Here is a 25,071-nt window from a genome sequence, read left to right as displayed (position 1 = left end):
CGTTTTGTTTAAGTGAAGCTTATTTATGATGAAGTTGATAATCTATTCGGATGTAATGAATAACTTGCAATAATGTAGGATGGATAACCAAAAATTTAATATTTTTCTAACATAATACCTTGTTAAACATTTGCGTAGCAAAACACAATTGTAAATTGAATGACATTCAGCGATTTTCCGTTGTTTGTATCCAAATCTTGTCATGTAGCGCTTCCGCGAGCCTTTCGAGTTGCTGTTTCAATGCATATTCTCCTGAGTATGACATATGGGACAAATAATTTTATAGCATTATTCTGCAACCGATAAGCTACCTGATTGGGTTCGCAAAGCCATGGAGTCTTATCCTCGAAATGTGCATCACCAAACAAGCATCGGCTGCAATCATGACGGCGCTCAGTGACGACGCCAAGCACTGGCACAGGGCGGCCACGCGTCCGTAATCAAAATCCATTTCCGGTAAAACTAATCCTTTCTGTGTTCTGAAACTTGCGCTACTTCCAGGGCCTGAAGGAAAACCAATTTCTGGAGTGCGAAAGGTGCGGTTGGCCTGTTTGCAAACGGGAATGCCAGAACAATCCGAGTCATCTGCCGGAGTGCAAATTCACCATCGCTCGCGGTAGCAAGGTAAGTAAGCAAGGTGTAGCGGCCGTCAAGCTGTTGTAATTTGTTGATTCCTTCACTTTAGCATTCTTTTTGTTCTTGTTCTAAACTAACTGTTTTAAACTGTCCTGCGTTAAACGTTAAATGACCAATTTCAGTTTTAGTTAAGTTAAAATGGTTAGAAAAATAAATAATTTACACTCTACTGTTGCATCCACAGTATGGATTACTGCGTTATGGTGAAGATAATTCCAAAAGGAGCTTAGTAAAAGCGGGCGCGCGGGTGGTCTCAGAAAATAGCTTGGCACGTGGAATTGTATCGATTGTTGTTTCAAACCGGAAACTAGCTCATTCTGGAACCGGAGATTCCGGCGCCCCGGCCACGGTTATGCCTTCCTAGGTTCTGTGGTAATCCCCGTTAGAATGCAAATTTGCGGCGATGCTTGAAGCCTCAATTGATTGGATGCTGGGCATTCGCGACAGTGTTTCGGTAGGAAAAGTTGGCACTCTCTGGACAGCTTCTGAGAATTTGATTCTTGATATATTTCTCTGATGTAATAGAAAGATGTCACAAAAAGTAAGGCTATGATCATTTAGTATCCGGGCAGTTACAAACGTGTGTATTTTAAAAACTATTCATTTGATCGAAAAACTTTCTATGAAGGAAATGAAGGTGTTAATATGACATTTAAACTAAAAATATAAAAAAAAATCATCAATGATTTCAAGAAATACTCTAACTTTTTCATAAAATCTCTTTTTCATCTTTGCACACTTTTTTCAGTCATGTTTTGATTTATTTTTTTTTACCACAGAACCAAAACCTTTGCAAAATCATGATATTTTACACAAACTCACCTGGAAAAAGCAATTGGAATCTGGTTGGAACCTTTTCATGAGTTGGTATCACGAAGAAATTGATCTCTTATATCCGGTTTTAACATAAATTTTTTTGTCCATCAGAACACATCTGTCACATCTGTCATATAACCGGATGCACAGATTGCGATCTTTGGATCTGATCATTATTAGTTATTTACTTGGTGTCTACTAGTCAGGCAATACTTTTTGCCTCTGCCGGAAATGGATTTTTTGCATTATTCAGGGAGTCTTCATTCAGTTATCCCAAATAACCATAAACTTTTTACCATATTTAAGATCAAGAGTTGCACTCCGATGGTTGATTTGAACTTCGAGTGGTTCCTATAGTGGCTCCTTATACTTAATAACCATTTGGTACGAAAAAAAATCAGAAAAATCAACAGTTCATGAGCTTTCGAGTCAACAATGAAGAATTTTCGAGGCACAAAATGCGCAAAAGGAGCAAATTTGTGCAAAATTATTTTTATCACGTCTTTTTGCATAGTAAATATCTCATACACACGTAAACTTAAAAATCTATCAAAAATAGGCAAGATAGTCTTTTTCATAACCAACACAACGCTAAAGTTTTGCATATCCGAGCTCTATTAACGCAGCTATCACCAAAATAAAGTGCCCGGATACTAAATGATCATAGCCTTATTTGGCTGTCCATTTTTTTTTATCTCCGAGCTCACTACTTAGCTTTAAAGGGATCTTGAAAAAAAAAATCAAATTATTTCCTCAAATTCATCCTCACAACATCCTGTTTTTTGTAAATGTTGTTACAAGAAAATTAAATTCCCCAAATTTGGATGTCGACAATCAAACTCATTATTTAAGCCATTCCTGGTAAACCACTTGTTTCTTCCACACGGTATAGATTAACTGTTTCTTTTGTCAAATAAATTGATTCGATAATTTTCGGTTTAAAAAATGACTAATAATTTCTTCCAATAATCCAGTTGCTGTTATTGGCCAATATTCTTCCAGATTACAAAAATGTTTTGATTCCGAATAACACTGGTGTCTTCAACAACAGTGACAGTATTTAGGGTGTCAAATGTTAAAAAGAGAGATGGCACAATTGATAAAATAAAGCTAAAGCATTGAATTTGCGTATGAAAACAATATGCAAGATTCGCTTTTCCGGACTTTTTTGAACTGTTATCATTCTAGAGTTTTACAAATTAACTGTAGAATGAAAAAAATAGCGAACGGTAAATTCAGTACATATCACCTCAAATTCCTGTTCTTTCTGAGGAAATAGAATATTGATGTCTTAGAACAATTTGTGATCGAATTATATACCGTAAACTGGGGGAACTTTGATCACTTTTTTTATTCATTTTAGAATATTTTGGAAGGGGTTGCTTTTTCATAATACCAAAAAGCTTTAAAACCCTTACTGAGGTGAGGAGTTTTAAACATGATCATGGATTGCAGTAAATTCAAACGACATTTATGGTCATAATTAAATGTTTGTTATAAAACCAGATTTCAAGTTTCGGGGTAACTTTGATCCCTATGGTTTTTACGTATCTCAACATCTTCAAATTTGTTGTTTTGATGCTATTAAACACAGAAGGCTCAAAACATCGCTAACAGTGATTTTTTGTTTGGACTCAATTGAATTTTTCGACGTTTTCTTTCAAAAACAGATATACTTGAAAGATGGACAATGTTGCTGCATACATTTAGGGGCAAAAATTATAATCATTTCTCAATATTTTTTGGCTTCGAAAACAAATAAAATTTTACCTTCATGCAATTCCCTAAGTCCTCGTACTGTTCCCACGTTCTTTTTTTCTTCTAACTTTACCATTTGAAAGGGGTTTTAGCCATTTTTCCTAACAGGCTTTTTCATGGAAAATGACCGTTTTTTTTTTATTATCCAAAAATTATCATCAAATGACCATAAAAATAACACTTAAACTTAACCTAAACCAAGAAAAATAGTTGAACTTTCACATTAAACAACCCATTTGCTCCTAAATGCTTAAATTTGATCAGGAGGGATGTTTCTTTGTGAGCCTTTTAAAAACCAGATATTTTAAGATTTTAAAATTATATGTTAAGTTATATTAAAAATCCCCTAAGAAAAAGCAAATTTAGCTTGTTTATAACTCAATTTACAGGCTTTCTAACGTAGTAAACAGTTTTCAGATATTTTAATTTTATACTTAGTTAATGATGATTATCTGCAAAAATTTAATGTTGATCAAAGTTACCCCGCTGATCAAAGTTCCCCCAGTTTACGGTACCTACAATTTGATATATGTAGCGTTCTGATTGAATAACAACAAACAAAGTTATGCCTTTTTAAAGTTGTGACGTGAATTCACTCAGTTTGAACAACCCTATTGTGAACTAAATTCACATAACGATATTTCTACACTCAGGCAAATTCTTATTACTATTTTCGTAAGATACGATAAGATCATTCTTATAAACCGCTTTTTAGAGTGCAAAATTAGATTCAATAAAAGTCTAATGAAGTTCTTTCAATAAAGGGTGTTACGGTCCAAATTTGGTCAAGGGAAAACGCGTGTAAATCTGTGAAATCGTTTATTGAAAAAAATTAAATCAAATTTCTTTTTCAAGTTTAATTAGGTGAGTGCTCCTACTTTGGACCTAGAGCCTACTTTAGTCCTAAAATGCCGGAAATTGTAAATAATTCATTTTGCTGGCATAGGATAAAGACACTCTCCTGCACACAATGAACTCTAATTCTTCTTGAATCCTACCATACCGCTTTTTGCCATAAAAAGTATTTCTCATAGAATTTTCAATGTTTTTAAAAATGTACCTCCTCATCGGTGGTAAATCAGACAACTCAATTAGTGAGGCGTGATTTGAGAGATTAGAGTGAATATGGAAAAATCCCGTTTTCTTACTGTCCAAGCCAAAAAAAGGAGAAATAACTTTCACTGTGAAGAATATGAACCATTCCACCTATTTTTCCTAAAATAAATAAAAAACAATGGAAATCCCGGAAAATTTGCAATGGGCCAAAAACAGTAGACTTTTGACTCTGATGTTCCATTTTTAGACTTAACATCACCAAAACTTTGTTTCTATACCAACAAATCAACAAAAGTGCAAATTATTATTTGGGGAATAATTCAGAACCTTTGTTGAACATTCGTGGATCTCTCTAAAGAAAATCTGTTTTCCATTGAGATCCATGTAGTATTTAATTTAGTATTATCATTACATTTCCTCGCCCTAAATTTAAACATTTCAGTTCTCAGCATGAGTAAATATTTGCTCGCGTTTTTTATTATTTTTTGTTGCTGCCAGACATGCTGAGAACAGTAGCGTCCATTACCAGGGGGCTCTAATGAGCTATTTGGTGTGGGGGAGTGTGGTGGGCCACTACGAAAAAAAAAACATTTCTAACATTTTTTTCAGCTTTACGCAAATAAACTACAAGTAAGTAAACACAAAAAAGTTTCAGCTGTTGTTCTGCTGATAGAGCTTTTGTATGATAATATTTGATTGAAAAAAGCATTTTTAATGAATGTAGTTTTATAGTTTCGGAAAATCATACTTTAGATGAGAATTTTTGTTCTAGGTCCAATGAAAGGCACCAGTTCAGTACCAAAATAGGAACAGTAGGTTCAAAGATGGAAATTTTGATCTTCTATATCTTTGCAAATCTTTCAATAACGGCGAAACCTATGTTGAAATTTTTTATTGAAACTTGCAGATAAGATCATGAACTATAAATAAATTTCCTGAAAGATATACACCTCTCGTCAATTCATGAGAAAAACATGATTATTTAAAAACCACCGCTTAATGGGTCCAAAGTAGGGCAACTAACCCTAGTATAAAATTCAGGTACAGATGGCTTGCCAAACCAGATATTTCTTTGCGAACTTTGACAGTTTCATGTGCTTGAAAATATCTGATACCTTTTCCCTTCCTTTTGCCGTATAAAACTCCTGTCCCGGAAGCTGCTTGTAGTCGGCTTTGACGTAGGTTTCGTCGTCCATTACCACGCAGTCAAACTTCGTCAGCATCGTCGTCTACAGCCTCCGGGATCGAGCTTTGGCCGTCGTATTTTGTTTATCATCACGATTTGGAGTCACTACCTTCTTGTAAGTCGATAGTCCGGCTCGTTTTTTGGCTCGATGCACGGTTGTAGACGATACACCCAGCTTATTTGCGACATCTCGGAGAGAGAGGTTAGGGTTTCGCTTGAAACTACCGGCAACTGTATTTGCCGTCTCAGCGGCTTCCGGTTTTCGATTTCCTCCCGATCCAGACTCCCTGGCTGTTGACAAACGTTCCTCAAATACCTGACCAGCTGGCAACTGATTGAACATTCCTATTATATAGTCAGTTATAGAATGAAACTCATCTTACCTGTCGGAAATTTCTGGGAATCGAACCCAAAAGTTTTTCTTGCCGATACCGGGAATCGAACCCAGTACGCCTGGTATACCAATACCAGACTCGCGCCAGCCTATCCGTTAGACCACAACGGCGCTTCAATTCAAACTTCCTTAAAAATGATGGTTGTGAAATAAGAATGCCAGATATTTTTCCGGACGTATCGGGACCGGACAATTCCAGCCAATTTCATCAAAAAACTTGGCAAAATCCAGCATTTGATTTCAAAATGTTCAACCCGATATCTGGCAATATCCGGAAAAACTTGTCAAAACCGCGGAGTTATGTAGTAAAAATAACAATTTTGTTTTCATCAAACCACATCAGCAGATTTTAAATTGTATATCAAGCTTCCAAACACAAGTCATGATTAATTGAATAAAATTGCCATTAAAAATTTCTTTTTGGACGTAAAAATAAAAATTATAATTATTAAATTTTAGTTACATGTTACATTTTAAAAAATAAATTAATACATCCGGGCTTTTTCCAACGAAATTCGGGCAACCGGGCCGGACCAAACTTTCCTCAAATAATGAGTCAAATGTGCAGGCAAATCCGGAAGAATCCGGGCAACCTGGCAATCTTAGATTAAAATACAAAGAGCGAAAATCGCTATCGTAGCAGTCGAGCGAAATAAGTTTGTTCTGGTTCACGAATGAGCTTTCAACTGACTGACAGATATATCGACAAAGCTCGACGAAAGCGTGAGAATGACTGAGCCGATCAGAAGCTTTTTAATTTGTTGACGCCTCGGCTCCATTCATGGCAGCTTGAGCTTTCTACACTGATAGAAATTCAAATTCATTCTCATTCCGTGCTTTCAGAAAGTTGCAGCACTGACTAGAAGTCCGAAAGAAATGCAACACTTTATGCATTCATGGCACAGTACTTTAGGTTTCTCTACTTTGTTGAGTTTTCCAAACGATGAATAAAAATGGAAAGCATCACAAATCGATTAAAATCTAAACTTTTCGTTAAAAATAAGAATTCTATTTCATCAGCAGTACTATTCAATAAGTAAAATACAACAACTTCGACAGTTTTTAAACCGCCTTTAAGAAAAGCTTCTCTTAGGCCTCGAAATAAACTGTGCAGGCAATCAGCGCCTTTGAATATGTAATTAGCGCCCAAACAGTTGGCAAAGAGCACAACAGTAATTTAAACTCTATTTGAAATACAACATTTTCTCATATTTGCGATGTTTTGATCTCTATCTCATCGAATTATCCAACGATCCTTTGACTTATCACTAAAAATCTGCAAGAAAATTAACAAAAACTACAAACGATAACTTTCAATTTGTTTAAGTATTATTTATCAAATTGTCAAGTAAGTCACATAACTAGCAACTTATTGTCACTTTTATAGCTTTAAATTTCCTGGTTTCTCCGGTTGCTATTAAAAAAAATATTTCAATATACTCTTTTTGGCATTGAAAGATATGGTAACCCTAGTAGAAACACTCCCAGAAAGATGGGTGTCGAAAAATAGATTATTAGGTAAATTTTCAGCGCTAGTTTTCGACAGCTCAAAAAACAGTTGAAATTTCATAAAATATAGGCAAAAATATGAAACAAATTACCGAAAAGATTGATTTCGGAACCTTATAGGCACATCCATTGATTCCATTTATGTTGCTTCTATTCGAATAAAAGGGGGAGGTTTTTCATGATTCAAAATCATTCTTATTTGGTCGATGGCATTGAATTTCACAGGTGATTTAGAATGTCACTTTTAAATTATTCATTTAGTAGTAAATAAAGATCTTCTTTAGAAGAATTTTCATGTTCAACGTATATTTAACTGGGAGAGTAAAAATAGAAAAAAATGAACATAGATAGCTTGTGCCACCGAATGGAAAGATAGCTTTTCATTAAAAATTTGTCGAAAACTAGCTCCTGTCGAAATCTAGAGTAGGTATCCACCCTTTTTATTTTTAAAAAGTCGTAAATCAGACCTAATTGACTATCTATTTTGTATAAATTGTCAAAATTTAAACTTTTTCTAACAAAAATTTTGATATTCAAAACATTTTTCTTTTTCGTCCGTTGTTTTTTTTTGTATTTGAAGATTTTGAGAATTTTCGACTCGAGAACGGATAAAAATCACTAGTAAGTGGTACAAACAAGTGGAATGAACCCAATATACTTTATTTTTGTGATACTGAAGTTTTTGAAAAATTGAGTAAGATTATATTAAGTTGAACTGTTTCTTGAATAAGCTAAATAAAAAAAAATATGTTGTTTTGTTTAAACCCCTATTAAATGTAATTTTTAAACGAGCTTAAACTTCTAAAAAAATCACATTTGATATTCATGTTTGCAGAATATTATACAGATTTTTTTCTGTTTTGTTTGCAGTATTTAAAATGAAAAAAGTCTACTTTGAAAATATTTGCTTACCCTTCTTAAATAAGTGAGAATTTGTACCACCACGGTTCAAATCTCAACCTAATCTCTAGTCGTTTGGCTGCCGAGGGCGCTAAATTGATTGTTCGGAGTTAATTAACTTCGCATGGGTCATTGATAAATGCAATAACAGTAATTCTACCACCCATTTGGGTATCGGTCTCTGTAATTTCAGATGTCGCTGCAGCATTTCTACGTTCCCCATCCGGGTTATCAGTGCGTGACCGCCTTGCGGTGCCTGCTGATGGCTCAGTACGAACCGGCCAAATGGCAAGCGCTAAGTAAACTTGAGTCCCATGATGAACAGCGCCGAGGAACGGAACAGTGGCGTAACGATCGAACTTTTGTGGCCAGTTTTATTCCCAGGTTCGTATTTTTCTGACATTTTGATTTCAAGCCATTCAAATTTATCATTGAGTTTAGTTTTTTTTTCGGATAAATAAATAGAGAGGAAATCTGTTAGACGTGCATGTAATAACTAATTAATTTGCTTTATCTCCTTACACGGCTGATTTGAATCGTCCACTCGACGACACTGAACGCACGTACTGGCTTCCTGGTGTTGACAACGCAAATTATGCTTGGATGACATGCCGTGAATTTACTACCTTCGATTGTGGGGTCCTTCGAACGTTCGAATCTCACCTACCGACCACATTTGCTCATCTCGGCCTACAGATTCTTCAAGTGCGAAAACAAATGGACTGAAGATGAAATATTGAAGGTGGTTGGTATACTGCAAGTGAATGGCCATGAGATTCCTCTAACGGAACCGCCATCGGTGGCTGTCTATAATAATGCCTCGATGATTGAACACTCCTGCCGGCCGAATCTGTCCAAGAGTTTCACCAGCAAAAAAGAGATTGTCTTCTGGGCTCCGAGTGCCATCAAAAAGGGTGAACGGCTGAGCATCTGCTACACGGACGTCCTTTGGGGCACGCCCAGTCGAATGGAACACCTGCAGCAGACCAAGCTGTTCCGATGCTCCTGTGCCCGGTGTTTGGATCCGACGGAATTTGGCACCTACTTCAGCGCCCTGAAGTGTTCCGGGTTCAAGAAGGACTCGGACTGCAACGGGCTGTTGCTTCCGGAAAATGCCAGCAACTGGTTCGGTAGTTGGATATGCAACAAATGCCGTAGTTTGGTGGATGTGAAGGAAATTTCCAATATAATGGACAGGGCCCGAGTGGATCAGAAAGCGATGCAAAAATCGAACGAGGAACACTGCTCCAAGTATATTGCCCACTACTCACGGTGGCTCGCACCGAATCACCACTTCATCGTGGACGTAAAGTTGTCCTTTTCGCAAATTATCGGCGGCGGTCCACCACCGGAAGCGATCCAGAAAATTTCCGACGAGAAGCTAATGACCAAAATTAAATATTGCCAGGATTTGATTGGCCTGTTCGAGAAAATATGTCCAGGTAATAATTGATTACCCTGAACTTTGACAAGATTTTTTTTATAGAATACTAACTCAACCCCTATTTGCATGGCAACACACTCATATAAAAACAGTTTCAACTCGTAAAGAAAGTCATCTTTGATAAATTCCTTATCTTCCTTCATGAAATTGAATAAAATTTATTTTTTCCTGTCCTAAAGTGGATACAAAACAGTAGCAATATCAGTTGGTTTACTTGTAGTAATTACGCTAGACACAGTCGATTTGGGGTCATTTTTGAATTTCTCAAACCCTGGGATCATAACATCTTCGTTTTTATTCAAAACTGATCAATGTTTATTTTGCTGAATTTTTAAGTAACGTTTACATGAGTTAATTTCAACTTTTATGTTTGTATGAGAAAATTGATTATTTTTCTCCGAAAAATCAACATTATTTTGTTTCCTCTCTGGAACCGAGCTTGGGTTTTGTGCCAATTTATAAATTCATCAAAGCTATTTTCCACTGAACAACTTTGTCGAAGATCGTAACTTCGTATCTTATTAGGCAAATAAGTTATAAGCAGTGGAATATGGGAATGTCTTTTGGCATTGAAAACCCATCAATTCTTCTGACATCACTGCTGGTGCCTATACTTTTCAAGCAATACTTCGATACGCATTAGCAGTGATGTCAGCAGAATTGATGGGTTTTCATTGCCATATTCAACAGCTTATAACTTTTTAGCCTGATAACATACAAAGTAACGTTTTTCCTTTTTTTTCCTTTTTTATAGGAATTTAACCCATTAAGGTCATTCTTCCTCGAGTTACGATTTTCGACAAAGTTGTTTAGAGGAAAATTCCTTTGAAATTTTTTGAATTGGCAAAAACCCACTAGCAGGCTCCGTTTCATAGACGAAACAAAAATGATGTTGATTTTTCGGAACAAAATATTCTGTTCTTCCATACAAATATAAAAGTTTAATGTAACTCATAACTTGGAAATTCTGCAAAAAACATGGATGAGTTTTTGACCAAATCAAAGCATTCAGACTCCAGGATTTGAGAGTTTTTTTTTCGAACCGTGTATTACACAGCCATGGACACTAGAAAATCAAATTGCTCGTTCTCCTTTGTAATTTCAATTAGACTTTCATAAAATTAATTTAATTCCTAGAGGAATTAAAAATTTATCTTTGGGAGACTACAAATGACCGAAATTCCTGTTAAAATTTAAAAAACATCGAAACGTGCTTCATTTGTTGCTCGTGTGCAAATCAAGTCTTCAACGGATTTTTTTTTCTTGGATTTTGATGATTCTTTATTAAAAATTCAATCATCAAAGACTTTAGGACTTATTTTTCGAGTCGGGTCAGGTGACACGTGAAATTTCATTTCTATGTCCTGACTCAAGAAAACGCGTTCGGAATGAAACGTAAATTCGTTTTTTTTTAAATTTTAAAATGGTTATTGAAGTCATCGTTTATCATGGATATCGGTGTAAAATATCACAAGTCACATCACGTGACTCGCAGAAAAAGCTCCACCGATATCCTGACTCCAATAACTATTTCAGGGTAAAAATGTTAGCTCGGTCGAGCTGTGATCGGTCTACGATTCACTTCCAAATTTACGTTTCATTCCGAATGCATTTCCATGAGTCAGGACAAAGACTAGTAGAAAATACTTCCCCTTACTACTAAAGTATCTTTATAAACTGCTGCTTTGTTTGGTTCAGATGAATCTAGTTTATGGCCAACAATGCTTAGCCACTTAAAAAAGTACAGCTTGGAATTACGTGTAAAGCATACTTTCTAACATTGCGAAATCCGAACGTCAATTGATTAAAGCTTGCTTTAAAGGGTGAACATTATTTCAGTTTTTCTTTAGCTCTTTTTATGCACTCGGGCATATACAAAACATTATCTACGATATGTTTCTACAGGTTGACTCCGGAGACAGTTTCGGATTCCTAACAAAAAATTATAAGATATGTATTGAATATTTTCGAATATGAAGAAATTAACATGATGAAAATATTGATAAGGAATATAACTCTTCAACTGTTTCTTATTGACTGCACTCAAATTTCTATAAACGCTAAACAGCATTCCAGTTCGCTTTTGTTCAGTCATTAAGCTGAAACAGCAATTAGGCTTTAACTCAGCTCTCGTTCATTGAGCTGTCGTTTTGAATCAGCCTAAATGTTTATTGGGAACTCTCTTCTCTCCATGAAGAACATTTATATACTGAATTCAACTAAAATGTTTATGAATTAACAGATTTTTATTACATGTTTACCAAAATTTTTATAAAGGCCCTCTTTTCTATGAGGGGGACGTATTTCAAAATTTTAATAATCAATTCTGGACCCCAAAAGTTTCCTAGTCGATGCGTGACAAAAAGACATAACAAGCCTGTTATATATTCTCCTTCATCTTGCTGGGTGCTGATAGAAAAAAAATAATTTTGTTAATTATTTATTTTGATTATTGATATGTGGATGTTCTAGCGAACATATCTTCACAATAGAGTGACTCAAATTATTTAAGATTATAAAAAATAAGTTGAAAAAGGCCAAAACTGCAAAACAAAAAGCTTCAAATTTTCATGGACCTTATTGCAGGCCTTGGATCAACTTTATTGAAATTCGGGTCCATTCTATTTGAGGCCCTTGGAGCCAAAGGGGTATAAGTGCATAAAAATTTATTTCGAGGAAACACGCTTTAAAGTTTTTGTGTTGGGCCATTTTCCATATATTTTTAGAAAATTTGTATTTTGCTCTCGAACGTAAAAGCATATAAATAAAATTCAAAAAACCTGAAAAAATCACCAAATATAGTTTGAAATATGAAATTCACTCATAGTATACATGTTTGTATGTATGTATTGAAATGTATGAGATATTTCCATCATAGTATTTCGAAAATGAACCAAGTCAATGCTGTTATTTGGTCCAAAAAACTTACCTGCTTAAAAATTAGCTCAATCGGACTTGGCTTGGTGGTGCCCCAAAGAGTTTTTTTTCCTGAAAAATCAACTTACAAAAAATAAAAGGAAATAAGGGAAATTGGAATGACAAGGAAGTACAAAGGAAGTCGGGGTCTGGTAATATTTTTTAAACACGAAATTTTGGAAAAACATAGATTTCGATGGACCATCAAATGTTAAAAAAAATAAAAATGCCAGAAATTTAAAAATTACAAATATCACAAAAATAAATGTTTGATATGTCTTTTTGTGTAATTTTTGTCATTTTTGTCATTTTTGTCATTTTTGTTATTCTTGTCATTTTTGTCATTTTTGTCATTTTTGTCATTTTTATCATTTTTTTCATTTTTGTTTTGTTGTCATTTTGTTATTTTTTTTTATTTTTGTGATTTGTGTCTTTTTTGTCATTTTGTCATTTTTTAAGTAAAAAATATGCTTTTGATGCGATGCCTTATAATCACTCGAATGGTTAATATGACCTTAGGAGCGATATGGGATTTATTTTATAACTGTAATCTGTAATTTTAAACATTCTTTAAAAAACGGCTTCAAAAGCCTTAAGACAATTCTTTTTTTTTCCGAAGTAACATTTGATCTCTTCGTTTTATGCATTTCTTAGTTATTTGGCATCAAAATTAAAATTTCGATCTTCTCGAATTTTGGTGGTCTCCTATTAGCGAAATTTTTAAGGTCAAAAATGGTAATCAAGTCTGATTCAATAAACGAAATATATTCAATCGACATTTCAATCAACGAGTAAATCAATAAATTAACAAAAATATATAACAAGCAAACAACATATTATATTTGGTCTGTGTTTGAAATTTGATATTACTATTTTTGCTGCCACTCCCATAACAAAGTTGTACAGGGTGACAAAAAAGTTCGGTCACACAGGAAAAGCATAATATCTCAAAGAATAAGAAGAAAATCTGGATCTGACTTTCATAGCTTTATTCAGTAACTCATAAAGATACTTTACAGACGATATCTCGGAATTACACCACCTTCATCTGATCGAACCAGCTTCAGACGTCTCGGAAAGTCGTCGCAAGCGGCGCGCACCTGCTCCATCGGCATCTCGTCCCAGATTTTCATGATAACTCGCTTGAATTGTTCCAAATTTGCTATTTTATAGTCGTTCAGCTTCGACATTATGTATCCCCACACGAAAAAATACATTGGTTCAGATCCGGAGATGACGGAGGCCATTTATTCTTCGAAATGAAATCGGTAAAGTTTTTTTCACACCACGCCTGAACAACCTTTGCGGTGTGGGATGTTGCGCCATCTGTCAGGAAGCAAGACTGACGTCTTATTTCGGAACCGGGAAACGTTCAGCTTGTCCGCAAGAGCTAGCTGGAGGCTCACACTCCAAACTCGATAATTTTGGCGATTTACTGTTTGCTCCAAAACGAACTCGTCATGTCCGCTCGTCATCTGCGCGCCAAACCGACCAGCGATAACAGCTGCCCTTAACTCTTCCATGGCCCACAATTCAATGTTAACAAATTGCACAGAAACGAAACTCTTCCACTTTGGGCAGCAAGGTTAACCCTTTCATTTGACATATAGAAGACACCAGATAGATGCATCGTGTAGGCTACAGGTGACCCCAAAAAAGTGTGACCGGACTTTTTTGTCACCCTGTATACTTAACAAGATTATTGAAAAACGAATTGAAATTAAAACTCACTTTTTAAATTCTATTTCCAGCTGAAGCCCGAGTTATTGGTGCCACCAGATTTGAGCTGCATGCAGCCTTGGCCGAGTTTGGCCGTCGAGGAGTGGAATCTAAGAATCCAGCCGTTCGCAGTGCCATGGAGGACTCGCTGTTCAATGCCAAAGAGTGTGTCCGGATGTTGTCCCATGAGCCGAGTGAGCTTCCGGAAAGTAAGATCTGTGAACAGGCCCGTATCAATGTGGATTCGATAAATGTTTTGTTGGGTTTGAAGGAGGGTTAGGTCATAGCTGTGTGGAATATTTTTGATAATTTTGTTTTTCCCAAAAGACATATTTGTGTCGATAGTTGTAGCTGATAGTTAAGTGCAACATTTGTAGGCTATGCAATGTACGAACTGCTTTTGTAAAAGTTATCACCTGAAACGATTTTCAAATAAAATACTCATAAAATGTTTGCTTTAAATTTGTATTTTTATCTTTGAAAGTAATTTTGTGAATTCGCGCGACGTTTGAAACTTATAGGTTAATATGGCTAATATTATTAGCCCTTAGCTTACCCTTTCTTCAATATGACTCACTCCACATTTGTTGTTGGTGATTTGGCAAACACCACCTTAGTCTAAGTCAAAAGCTTTAAAACATTGAAAGCATGCAGGATCCGAAAATAAGTATGATGTCAAAATTCGTGATATTAGAGCCCGCAAAAAAACTAGACTCTAACGTTTGTCTGTGAATGCGTTACGAAGAGACATACTCGGTATGGCATCAGAATAGGTAGAACTTTTCGAACAAGTGAACGTGACAAACTATTTTTATACATTTTTTAAATGCCCCCTTAAAAGGAGGCATGTTACGTGACGCTTTTTATGATTGATTTTTTTATTTCTACTTGGAACTTCCGCTTTTCACTTCAAACGCTAGCTTCATTCAAATCGGAAGTCGTTCACCACAAGCAATATGTTACCGGAAACCATATCCCAATTTGGTCGCTTCAAGGATTCAAGCGACATGCTTAGTACCAGTTGCACAACGTTTACTCGTCTTTTCAGATCTCTTTGGTGGACACGTCTGGATTAGTAAATAATTGTTGGTTTTTTGGTTTTTTCATAAAACGTAAAAAAAGTCGCTGACAGGTTATGTTTTCCTCGTCAAAGTAAAAAAAATCTTGACAATTTTTCTCCAATAAAATCCTTTCTAGAAACACTTTGCAACTTTTTCGAGGTCATTTGGTGCAAACAACATCTCTCTTCGATAGTTATGTAGTGCACATAAAAGGTTATTACCCCACCAGATTATTTTTTCCTATCTTATCAATGTAAGTATTACACAAAAATTTGAAAATTTCTTATTTGTCGAGAATAGAATCTTTTTTATACAGTTCGGCTTATAGATTGTGAACACATCGGAACTTTTGTTCCATTTCTTAAGCAAACTTGTATATGAAGATAATCACTATTAAAATATAGAATTAATCATTTAGAAAAAAAAATCATCTTGGGTCTCAGAAGTACAAAGTAGCTCTCGCAAATATCTTTGACACTTCACTATGTATGAACCGTAAACGAAATTAAAATGACTGTTTGTGTATTTTATTGAGATCAACAAGTTTGCTGGAAACATGAATACAAAATTCAAAATTGCTTTTGAATGCAAAATGTATGAAAAATCGACATACTTTCACTTTTTTTCTAAAATATGTTTCCAGTATGCTAGAAGGCTCAGAATTTAAGAAATTGTAGTTCAAACAATGACAACAAGTTTGTAGAAGATTGTGACGCGATACGAGTTTACTGTGATGAGTTATTTGCGATTGAATGTGTGTTTTGTTTTCGCATTTCATCGATATATCGTGAACGGTGTATGGGCTTATAATCGCACTTACTTGATCGCATCGTCAAATGAGAATAACAAATAGAAAGTTTGTGTCCTCGGCAAAGTTGCGAAAAAAGCTCTGACAAACATTATTGTGAGGCATTTAGACCTTCTTGCATTCATTATTATTGAGTGGCAGCGTGATGATTCAGCTCCTTTTGTCGCTAGTTCCGTATATAGACACTATAATTTCATATAGTCTGGCAAAGAGAATGACGGGAGCCAATGGAACTGTCCGCGGGAGCCAATCGAGCAAACTTTCTAAATATTGGAAAATCATGGTTGAAGTATTGCGATTCATAATGCTTTTTTTGGCTTCTTAGCAACATTAACAAAAGTTATTGAGCATAATTTTCACTATTTTTACACCTTTACATTATGTTATATTTTACAAAAGCCATTTCTAGTTGAACTGACCAAAATAGCATGTAATTACGAATCTGATAAACTATTTTTTATATTGCAACTGGAGAAAGTTATTAAGAGCTTGAACATTATCATAGAATGCTCGATTGGCTCCGCGCGAATGACAGTTCGATTGGCTCCCGTCATTCTCTTTGCCAGACTATATGAAATTATAGTGACTAAATAAGCTACCTTCCATTCGACAAGTACAACAAGTTTTGTTCTACAATTTAAAAAAAGTAAGGCTTAACCTTAGAAAAAGTGCAGCCAGTGGCCAAGGAAGCACAACTGTTTTCGGATAAAGCAAGAATAATGCATTGATGAAATGCGAAAAAAAATCACACATTTAATTGCAAATAACTCATCACAGTAAACTCGTATCGCATAAAAATCTTCTGGAAAATTGTTTATCATTATTTGAACTACAATTTCTGAAACTTTGAGCTTTCTAGCATACTGGAAACATACTTGAGAACGCATAGAGTAAAAGTATGTCGATTTTTTATACATTTCGCCGACAATCTCCATACATATTTGAAATCCAGCTCGCCAGCTCGTGCTTCTGCTAAATGACCTTTCAGAAAGTCATTTTTTCACCTGAATGCACCAATCTAGGGGGCGTCCCGTTGAAAAAAAAATGTTGTTAAAATCATCCCATGCTAATCTGGGCCAGTCTAGGCCGCACTGCCTTTAGCCATTAAGGCTTTCATCAATTCTTCCACGGATTTAATTTTTTTTTATACAGATAAGAATCCCTTTTTCTATTTCCATTTATTTAGTGTTTCAATTCATTAGATAATAAACTCTGGATAAACTTTTTGAAGTTCCGTTTATTTTGAGATAGTCGTTTTCTTTTCTTATCTCTTCAATGAAGAGTTCCCGATATACAAAGTCTCTGAATTTTATTTGTAATAAAAATGGATGATCAATTGATTTTTCTCTTTTTTTTCGGGAATTTATTAAATTGAAAACGTTTTTATATTCATCCGGTGGTGGTTCGTAAAGTATTTCATGGTTGTTGTTCATTGATAATAAATTCACAAAGTCACAAAAATAAAGCAGAACACTTAAAATTTTCGAATATTTAAAAAAAAACCCGCTACGGTTATATATGGTTAGTAATGTTTTATCGCTGCTTTATATTGGTTTGCTGTTTATTCGATTTTTTTTTATAATCTCAGCGTTTTTTTTACTTATTTTAAAGATGTTTAACCGTAGGATTAAAATAAAAAAATTACAAAATAGCAATGCATTGTCAAAGAATTTGTGGATTCATTAAATCTTGACAAGAACATTTCTTAAAATGTTCTTGTAAAAGCTCTAGCCTGCAAAACCTACCATTTTCTAACAAACTTCATTGAATAAAGATTTTTTAATTTATAATTATTTTATTTTATAAATTTTTTTTTTGAGTGTTTAGCATATTCTTATGTTTCGAAATAAAGAAGCTTAAAAATAGGGAAAAAGAAACGTGTTGCGCTAATTCAGGAATCAGCCAAATCATCTCAAATTTTACACTGATGCATGGTGTTCCAAAAGACATCGAAAAAAATATGGAAGGAAAAAGTCATTTTTGCAGCGGTTTAGTACGCATGTAAGTATTTCGTGTAATCCGAGGTTTCACTTACTCGAGGTTGTACTTTCCCCGTCTACCTCGAATAAGCAGGGTTCTACTGTATTTGTATTTTGTAATATTTAGGTCTTATTTAGTTCCTGCTTCTGCCTTAAATATTCAAAACAAAACCTTTAATTCAATATTTTTTCATCAGTTTCATTTTGATCATTTAATGAAACAAATTTCTGTACTTTGTCAGGCTTTTCCCCAGGATAGTGAAGCGAAGCCTATCCAGTGCTTGCAAGGGAGTAGGGTGGTCATGGCTTCCTCCATTCAAACGAATCATAGCGAATAGGTTCTCAACAAAGTCTTGGTTGAGTTTGTTTGTCATGATAAAATCGATTCCATATTTAGCTCGCATTGTTTGCAATAGGCACTTAGTTGAATGGATGGAAATCAAAATGGCCTTCTGAAATGTCTGGGAAAAGAGAATAAGTTGTTGGTTATATATGTTAAAACTGTTACCAAAACAGGGTACCTGTAAACAAGATGCAGCGGGTTAAGCATGGTTTCTTAGCGTTCTCATGTTAGTCAGAAGCTCGGCCATCTGATCAAGTATTTTGTTCTGAGCTTCTTCGGCTAATCCATAACACTTTTTATCAGGTATTGATTGGTGCAAGCTATAGGAGTTCATAACGTCGAACCACAAATTTGTAATATCGATTACTTCGGCCAACAAAAGCGCCTCCTCGTACTCTCCAAAATGTCGTCTGAGGTTGACCGCCGTAGTGTGGCTTAGAAGTTCTGCTGCTAAGCGAACATTTTGTTTTTCTGGTCCCTCAGCTGTGATGTGTTTCAAACTCATTTTGAACATAGCATTAAGTTCTACATTTTTAACATTCCCTTCAGTTTTACTCAAAGGCGAGTTCAAGGTCGACGCTTTTTTGATCAGTTCAACCAAAAAATATTTCGTGATCAGCTTTTCTGAAAAATAGGCATAATTAATTGTTCCTTCCAGATGGTTCCTTTCATTTTAAAAGTTATAATTACCTTTATAATAGAATCCGTGCTTCACCAACCAAGTCCTTACGAGTTTCAACAAATGGGGTCCATCGGGGAAAAAGAACATGTCGTCTTTTGTGACGGGGTGTTGGATAGAAGTTTTTTTTGTAACGTGGCTTATATTGGCTTGTTTCCACAGAGACAAGTTGCCTCAGACACAATCATGGACGACTGCTGCCACTGTGAATCCAATCGAGTGCAATTGACTAGTAACATCGTTGAGAATCTCTAAGGTCATTGGGCAATCCAAATCTGCAAATACAGGCGTTTTCCATTTGGAAAACAGACCCCGTATCGAGATAATTTGGTCGTTCCTTGTGTCCATTTCAACAGCGTTTTTGACGGCCATCTCATCATATGCCAAGACTGCCACTCGCTCTCTAGACGTCATGTGTTTCCCAGTCGCTTCGAGTACTGATAACATATCCTTCAGTACACCACTTCGCATGTGTATTCCTGAAGCATACTCACGAAGACTACGTAGGCTGGGCAAAGGAATTTTCATCTCTTTTCTGACTATCTCGTACGCTGGCTGACTGTGGATCTGGTAATAACAAATTGATTTTATGAATCAGTGATATGATAAGCTTTAAAAATATATTTTAAGACAAAGTAATATCGGAGGTAACATCCTGGTCATCGTTTTACCATAGTTTTTTTTTTTTAACAAAGCGATCATACCTTAGTGAAAATGCTGTCATGATCTCCTCGGACGTCCACTTAACTTTCTATTTGCATCCTAAAATCAAATCGGTTTCATTTTTGTAAAAACTTTTGCAAAAGCTTCATCTACTTCTTTTTTTATCAACTGTTCTGGAACACGCACAAGCTCTTGGTTGGATTTCCGCAACAAGTCTATCTGCCTTTCCTGCGCTTTCAACTCCAACGCATACTTACGATGGAGAAACTTAATTTTAGCATCCTTTTGTTTCTCCTAGAACAAAGAATTGAATGAATATTGATGATAGTGGCTTATTTATAAGTTTTACCCGTGTACGTAAAGAGCTAATTGTTTTCCGCTGATCAATGATTATCTGTTGTAACGCAGTTTTTGTCAGCGTCTTCGGTACTGAAATGGTTTTGGTCAGTGTGTTCGTCTCCATCTCGATCGCCTTACAGATTAACTCGAGACCATCGAAGTTCATATCTGCAGGTTGAGACAGTACCGGATCAAAAGCGATTTCGTGCAACGGTTGGTCAGAAACAGTATTATTCGCAAGACGACTTGGATTACTTTGGCGATTTGTTTCGACCGCGTCAGCACTGTGGATCGCAGTGCAAAGCAGGTCAGAAGTTTGCTGATTGAGGAAACGATGACTCTTCGGTGCCGGTGTTCTTCAACGACAAATCAAATATACCTCTGTCGTCGTTCTCAGGGTTCACATTCGACGACGCTTCTTTCCCAGAAACATCGGCGCGTATTCCTAGCGGTTCACCATCCATGGCCACCTCACAAAGGAGGTCGAGTCTACAGAGGGCTGCTGATTCAGAAAGTGACGGCTTCTCGAGACATGTTTTATGCGAAAATAGTTCAAACACCTCGCTGTTTCCATCGTACGCAGGATTTAGATTTGGAATAACTTCTTCCGGCCAATCAGAGTTGGTTTTCAACGGATCGCTTATCGCCTCACAAAGTAGGTCTAGTCCCCGGAAGTGATCATCAGTTTGGTCTGGTAGCTCTTTGTCCTTGACTTTAGTGCTGTTCTATAGAGACTCGATTGAACTGTTGTTTCCCACCCTGGATAAGTTTGCATTTCTCTGTAGAAGTTCTTCGACCACTTGCTTCCGGTTCCTCACTTTAGCTCTGATGGATCGAGCAGACTCAGTTGGAGGGCAACGAATGGATGGCAAAGCTGAGAGAAAAAAACGAAACATAAAGAATATTGCGATAATGGCCTAAGTTAGAAATACTTACCAGATTTTATAAGAACCCTCCTTGCGTTTTCCATATAAACATTGACAAACTCCGTCAATTCGAAATGCTGGGAGCACACGTATATGCCGGATCCATCCTTACGGCCACAGAACGCGAGCTATTTTTTGCTTACCGCGGGTTCCTTCGGTAGCTGATGAAAACTCACTGCTCTTTTTTGCTTCTAAGCGTCGACATGCGAAATTTTGCAGGTTTTTTGCAGCACTTGGTCATTTTTTCATTAAACAAAAGTTATCTAAATCAAAAACTCTTCCGTAATTGCAACCCAAACAACTCTTCTGACGTCATTGATGCGAATTAGACCGCATTGCACGCACACCAGTCTGAAGATATTGATGTATTTATGACAGCATCAAAATATCTCCGCACCTTATGTAAAGCTCATGGGTCCAAAATAGGTACCCGGTCCAAAATAAGTCTGTTGATTCTCAACAGAAATGGTCACTGTGAGATAAACGCCACGTTAGCCCCTTTTTATTGTTTTCTATGTTGTGATCTGCTGAGTGTTGCCAGTTCATAGTTTTAAGAGTTTTTTGTATCCTAATTTTAAGCGGGAAAAAACTGTAATGTTAAGCGAATGCAAAATAAATGATTCTCTTTATTTCAAGTCGTTAGCGCAAGAACAAGTCTTTTTATGCATCCGGAATGGTCTGACACAACAAAGTCCGTTACCCTACAAGAAGGAAAAAAAATGAAAAAAATATTATTTTCGCATATTTCGGCTATTCAGTAAAACTATCCATTGTTGCAAATTTGCAACAACACGAACCGGTTTTACCTTTTTGTAATTATAAATACCTAAACTTTGCAAAAGTTCAAAACTTGTATTGAATGTGACCCTTTAGTATCAAGAAAAATTGATTTTTCAACATTTTGCAGGATTTTAAAATGGTTCTAATGAATGTTGCAAATTTCTTCCTTTTAAGAACGAATGGTGGTAAATGATCTAACCAATACATGGATTATGTACTTGTTTTTTCCTCCCTGTTTCAATAGTTGGCCGAATTTTTTTTTTTCAGTCAACCATTATGATAGAAAAAATACTAAAACCAATCCGCAAATTGTGGTCACCCTGTGAATTACTTTTCTGAGAATACGAAAAAGAAATTTCCAGTAACAAAAATCTCTCAATGTAAATAAGACTAGACCCAAAATCTGGAAATAAGGCTTTTCAACATTCCATATTTATAGATTCAAGTTGGTCTTGTTTGTACCCTTGTACACTTTAAGTCATTTTTTTAACACGTTAACATTCGAAGTCATATGTACTTTTAATATTGGTTGAAAAATAATAAATTGTTGAAGAAATTCGCGAAAACTTTTTCGCGCTTTTTTCTTATTTGCACTGTTAATGGGACACACTTACATCTCGAAATTTCATCTCAAAATCTTTTTATACATAAATGAACAATTTAAACTTAATAGACGGTTTTCGATTTCACCAGAGCACTTATTTACGTGTATGTCCTGAGAGTCGATGTGGTCTAGTGGATAGGCTGGCGCGAGTCTGGATTTGGTATGCCAGGAGTACTGGATTCGATTCCCGGTATCGGCAAGAAAACTTTTGGGTTTGAATCCCATAAGTGGCCGACAGGTAAGATGTGTTTCCTCATATAACTGACTATATAATAAGAATGTTCAATCAGTTGCCAGCTGGCCAGGTATATACAGGGATGCCGGAATACCTGTAAACTAGCCCACCTGATTGATTCGTTCTTCCAAAATATACCTACATCAACACACGCAATACATTCACTCCATAAAAGTTCATACGAAGCCATGGGGTCCGGGTATGAAGTACGCGTTGCATTGGAGATTTGTCGAACTTAATAATCTAAGAATGCTTGTGAGCACATACTTAGGCAGAAACTGCGGTGAATCCGTGCACCCATGGTGGATAACCAATATACATACATTGTTGAATCTCAACAATAATGGTCACCCTGAATCGAACGTCACAATTGTCGATGGGTTACCTTTTGTATCGTACCCATTTTGTTGAGTGCTTATGGTTGCCAATTTGTAAGATTTCCCCCATTTATTTCTTGTGTTTTACGCGCGAAAAGTTGTCATTATGGCAAAACATGAATAAACTTTCTCTTTTCAAATCTACCGTTAACGAGACAAGTTGTCTTTTCATTTAAAGCCCAAAATCATTCGAAAAGTCTGGAAATAAACATACATACATACAGCACTTATTTACGTGTATGTCCTTTCAATGTTGTTTTGGTTATGGTGTTCGCTTCAAATAAACTCAAAGTGGATAATCTTCTACAAATAAAACTATTTATTTAGGGATGGATAAGACTTAAAAAAAACAACAGCTAGTCAATCCCAAGCGGCTAGAAAATCATCTTTGAAATTGGTTTCGCGGTAGCATGAGTTGGCTCTCGTATTACAAATTCCTTTTAATCTTGACTAGAAAGCCGCTAGCAAACGCCAAACTTTCCGAAAAGGCAGAAACCAGGAACAAACAATGACACATTTCCTGGTGACCGACAAATTCCAATGCTCCCAAACGACCGAAAGTCAAACTTCATTGCCGGAACGGGAGCTCACAATGTCGATATTCGTTTTCGTAAACCCCAACCCAGGCCCCAGGATCTGGAACTGAATGGCGGACGGCCGGGTGTATGAGTTGAGTAGCATCAGGCATTCTTCACGAAAAACTGCAAGGAAAATGAGAAAACTTTTCATTTATTGACATCTCCATTCGGAAATCGTGCCGGAACAAGTTTCCGAGGGATTCTTCATCTTCCGGCAAAAAAGCCACATCACGAACATCCGAAGATTTCCGGAGGCGGCAAATGCGAAGAATGTGGGTCTGGTTGGGCGGATTCGGATAGCTAGCTAGCTGGTTAGAATGACTACTTTTGAGACGGAACAACCTAATATGGCAAGAGGAAGATGCTAGAAAACGGGGTTTGAGTATTCTTTTTTTCCCTTCCCTTCTCATACACGCTGCTGTGATTCTGAGTTACAACCATACGGTTCTGGATGTGACAATAATGAACTTTTCGATGGAATACGCTAGTTACATTCTGGAACAGGAAGCATTGCAGCGCGACAAAATCGTTAGGGAACACAAACAGAAGTAAGTCAATAACGATTTTAATTAAAGTCACACATCCACACGCACACCTACATACACATCTGCACACGTACAACCCAGCACACGTACATACACACGTGCGTTTCAGGGAGATTGAAATCTGGGCTCATCATAGATGGCTTAAATACACGCTAGGTGGATACTTCACGCGCCCAATGTGTGGTTTTGTGGAGTTTAATTAATTACCGACGTTAACTAAACATAAATTGGGGAAACCAGAATAATATGCTAATAGATAATTCTGATGCCAATCGTTTGCTCGCTTCAGTTGCCTGAACCGGATGATTTCCATTGAAGTACCTACCTGTATGTAGAAGACGCATCGTGCTTTGTTTCAAGTACAATAAAGCAGGTAATAAAACCCCATCAAATTAAGCAATTTTCAAGCGTCTGTGAGTGCTTGCATATTATTGATAAAGTTTTATCATCTTCTTGTTTTTTTTTCTTTTCAATGTTTAAGTCTTTTCCTGCATGTGTTGTGTTGTTTATGTGTTAATGCATGAAATATTAGGCAAAGATTATTTTATATTGAAAACATAAAGAAATATTTGCCTTGAGTTCGAATCTGTCTTAAGTTTTTATCATTGGCTGCATGAAATATGAATATGCTTGTCAGAATACCCGGTTTTATTCGAACTTGCCCGGATACTTGTTATACAATTTAAGAAAAGTCCGGTCCGACTCGGTTGTTTGGATTTCGTTGAAAAAGCCAGGTAGAGTTAGAAGCTTTTTCGAGATCCAAAAAAAAAAAAAAATGTGCGGAAGAAATCTAATTTGATTTCAAGAATTCTTTATCTTT

At 36.0% G+C, this 25,071-nt stretch overlaps 1 protein-coding gene across 1 annotated transcript in view; it reads left to right on the top strand.

The window, feature by feature from the left end:
* Nucleotides 1-14,753, top strand: part of LOC129746217 (SET domain-containing protein SmydA-8-like) — a 35,791-nt gene extending 21,038 nt beyond the window's left edge. Inside the window, exons 3-6 of the mRNA XM_055739778.1 lie at nucleotides 502-624; nucleotides 8,449-8,639; nucleotides 8,952-9,697; nucleotides 14,367-14,753. Of these exons, the coding sequence (XP_055595753.1) occupies nucleotides 502-624; nucleotides 8,449-8,639; nucleotides 8,952-9,697; nucleotides 14,367-14,614 (1,308 nt within the window). The 3' untranslated portion in view covers nucleotides 14,615-14,753. The remainder of the gene's footprint in view (nucleotides 1-501; nucleotides 625-8,448; nucleotides 8,640-8,951; nucleotides 9,698-14,366) is intronic.
* The last annotated feature ends 10,318 nt before the right edge of the window (nucleotides 14,754-25,071 follow it).

Source organism: Uranotaenia lowii, chromosome 2, assembly GCF_029784155.1.
Source record: "Uranotaenia lowii strain MFRU-FL chromosome 2, ASM2978415v1, whole genome shotgun sequence".
NCBI classification, from domain to species: Eukaryota; Metazoa; Arthropoda; class Insecta; order Diptera; family Culicidae; genus Uranotaenia; species Uranotaenia lowii.
This window is presented reverse-complemented; position numbering and strand designations above follow the sequence as displayed.